The sequence below is a fragment of the Gekko japonicus genome, unplaced genomic scaffold, assembly GCF_001447785.1.
Source record: "Gekko japonicus isolate JY-2015 unplaced genomic scaffold, Gekko_japonicus_V1.1 scaffold2530, whole genome shotgun sequence".
Classification (NCBI taxonomy): Eukaryota; Metazoa; Chordata; class Lepidosauria; order Squamata; family Gekkonidae; genus Gekko; species Gekko japonicus.
Window position 1 is genome coordinate 99,624 of NW_015162027.1, and position 641 is coordinate 100,264.

General features: G+C 60.4%; 1 protein-coding gene across 1 annotated transcript in view; it reads right to left on the minus strand.

The window, feature by feature from the left end:
• The window catches only part of LOC107105528 (lysine-specific demethylase 5C-like), a 38,511-nt gene that overhangs the window by 3,459 nt on the left and 34,411 nt on the right, over positions 1-641 (minus strand). The window contains exon 26 of the mRNA XM_015405521.1: positions 334-533. Coding sequence (XP_015261007.1) covers positions 334-533 — 200 coding nt within the window. The remainder of the gene's footprint in view (positions 1-333; positions 534-641) is intronic.

A 641-nucleotide genomic window follows, 5' to 3' on the forward strand; every position in this document is an offset into this window, starting at 1 on the left:
CGGGGGGGGGGGGAACCATATGGGCCACGCCCCCAACGTGAGTGACATCGCACAAAAATGTGTGAGCCAGAGGCTAAAAAACTGTGAGCCAACTCACACTAACTCAGCTTAGAGGGAACACTGGTCAGGACTTAACATTGCTGTTACTGAAGACTGGTTAACAATAAAACAGCCAAGGAACTGGCACAGTTGTTACGGCGGGAAGTCCGACCGGGTTAGAGAGGGTGCCGTAATGAATTCACGGAGCCACGCGTGGGCAGAAGCACACGGACTGAGCCATCCACCAGTCATCAGGGTCTGTGTCCCCCCCGCCCCCCAAAGCCGATTACTCACATCGAGCAGCTGGCGGAACTTGTCGAGGTGGGGGGCGCGGGCAGCCTGCAGCAGGCGCCATATGCTCTGGCTCTCGTCCAGCGTCACCTCCAGAAGGTCCCCCTCCATTAGCAGCTCCTCCAGGGAGAGACGAGCGGCCTCCGGCAGCTCCAGCACGGGGCCCTGCAGCCGCAGCAGGTACGAGCGGAGTGTCTCCAGGTCTGTGAGCCAGTGGTGGGGCGGGAGTGAGAGTGAGAAGCAAGCAGGATCAAATGGTCCTCCCCCCCCCCCAGCCCCAACAGGCCACAAAGGAGGAAGAGGAGGGGTTT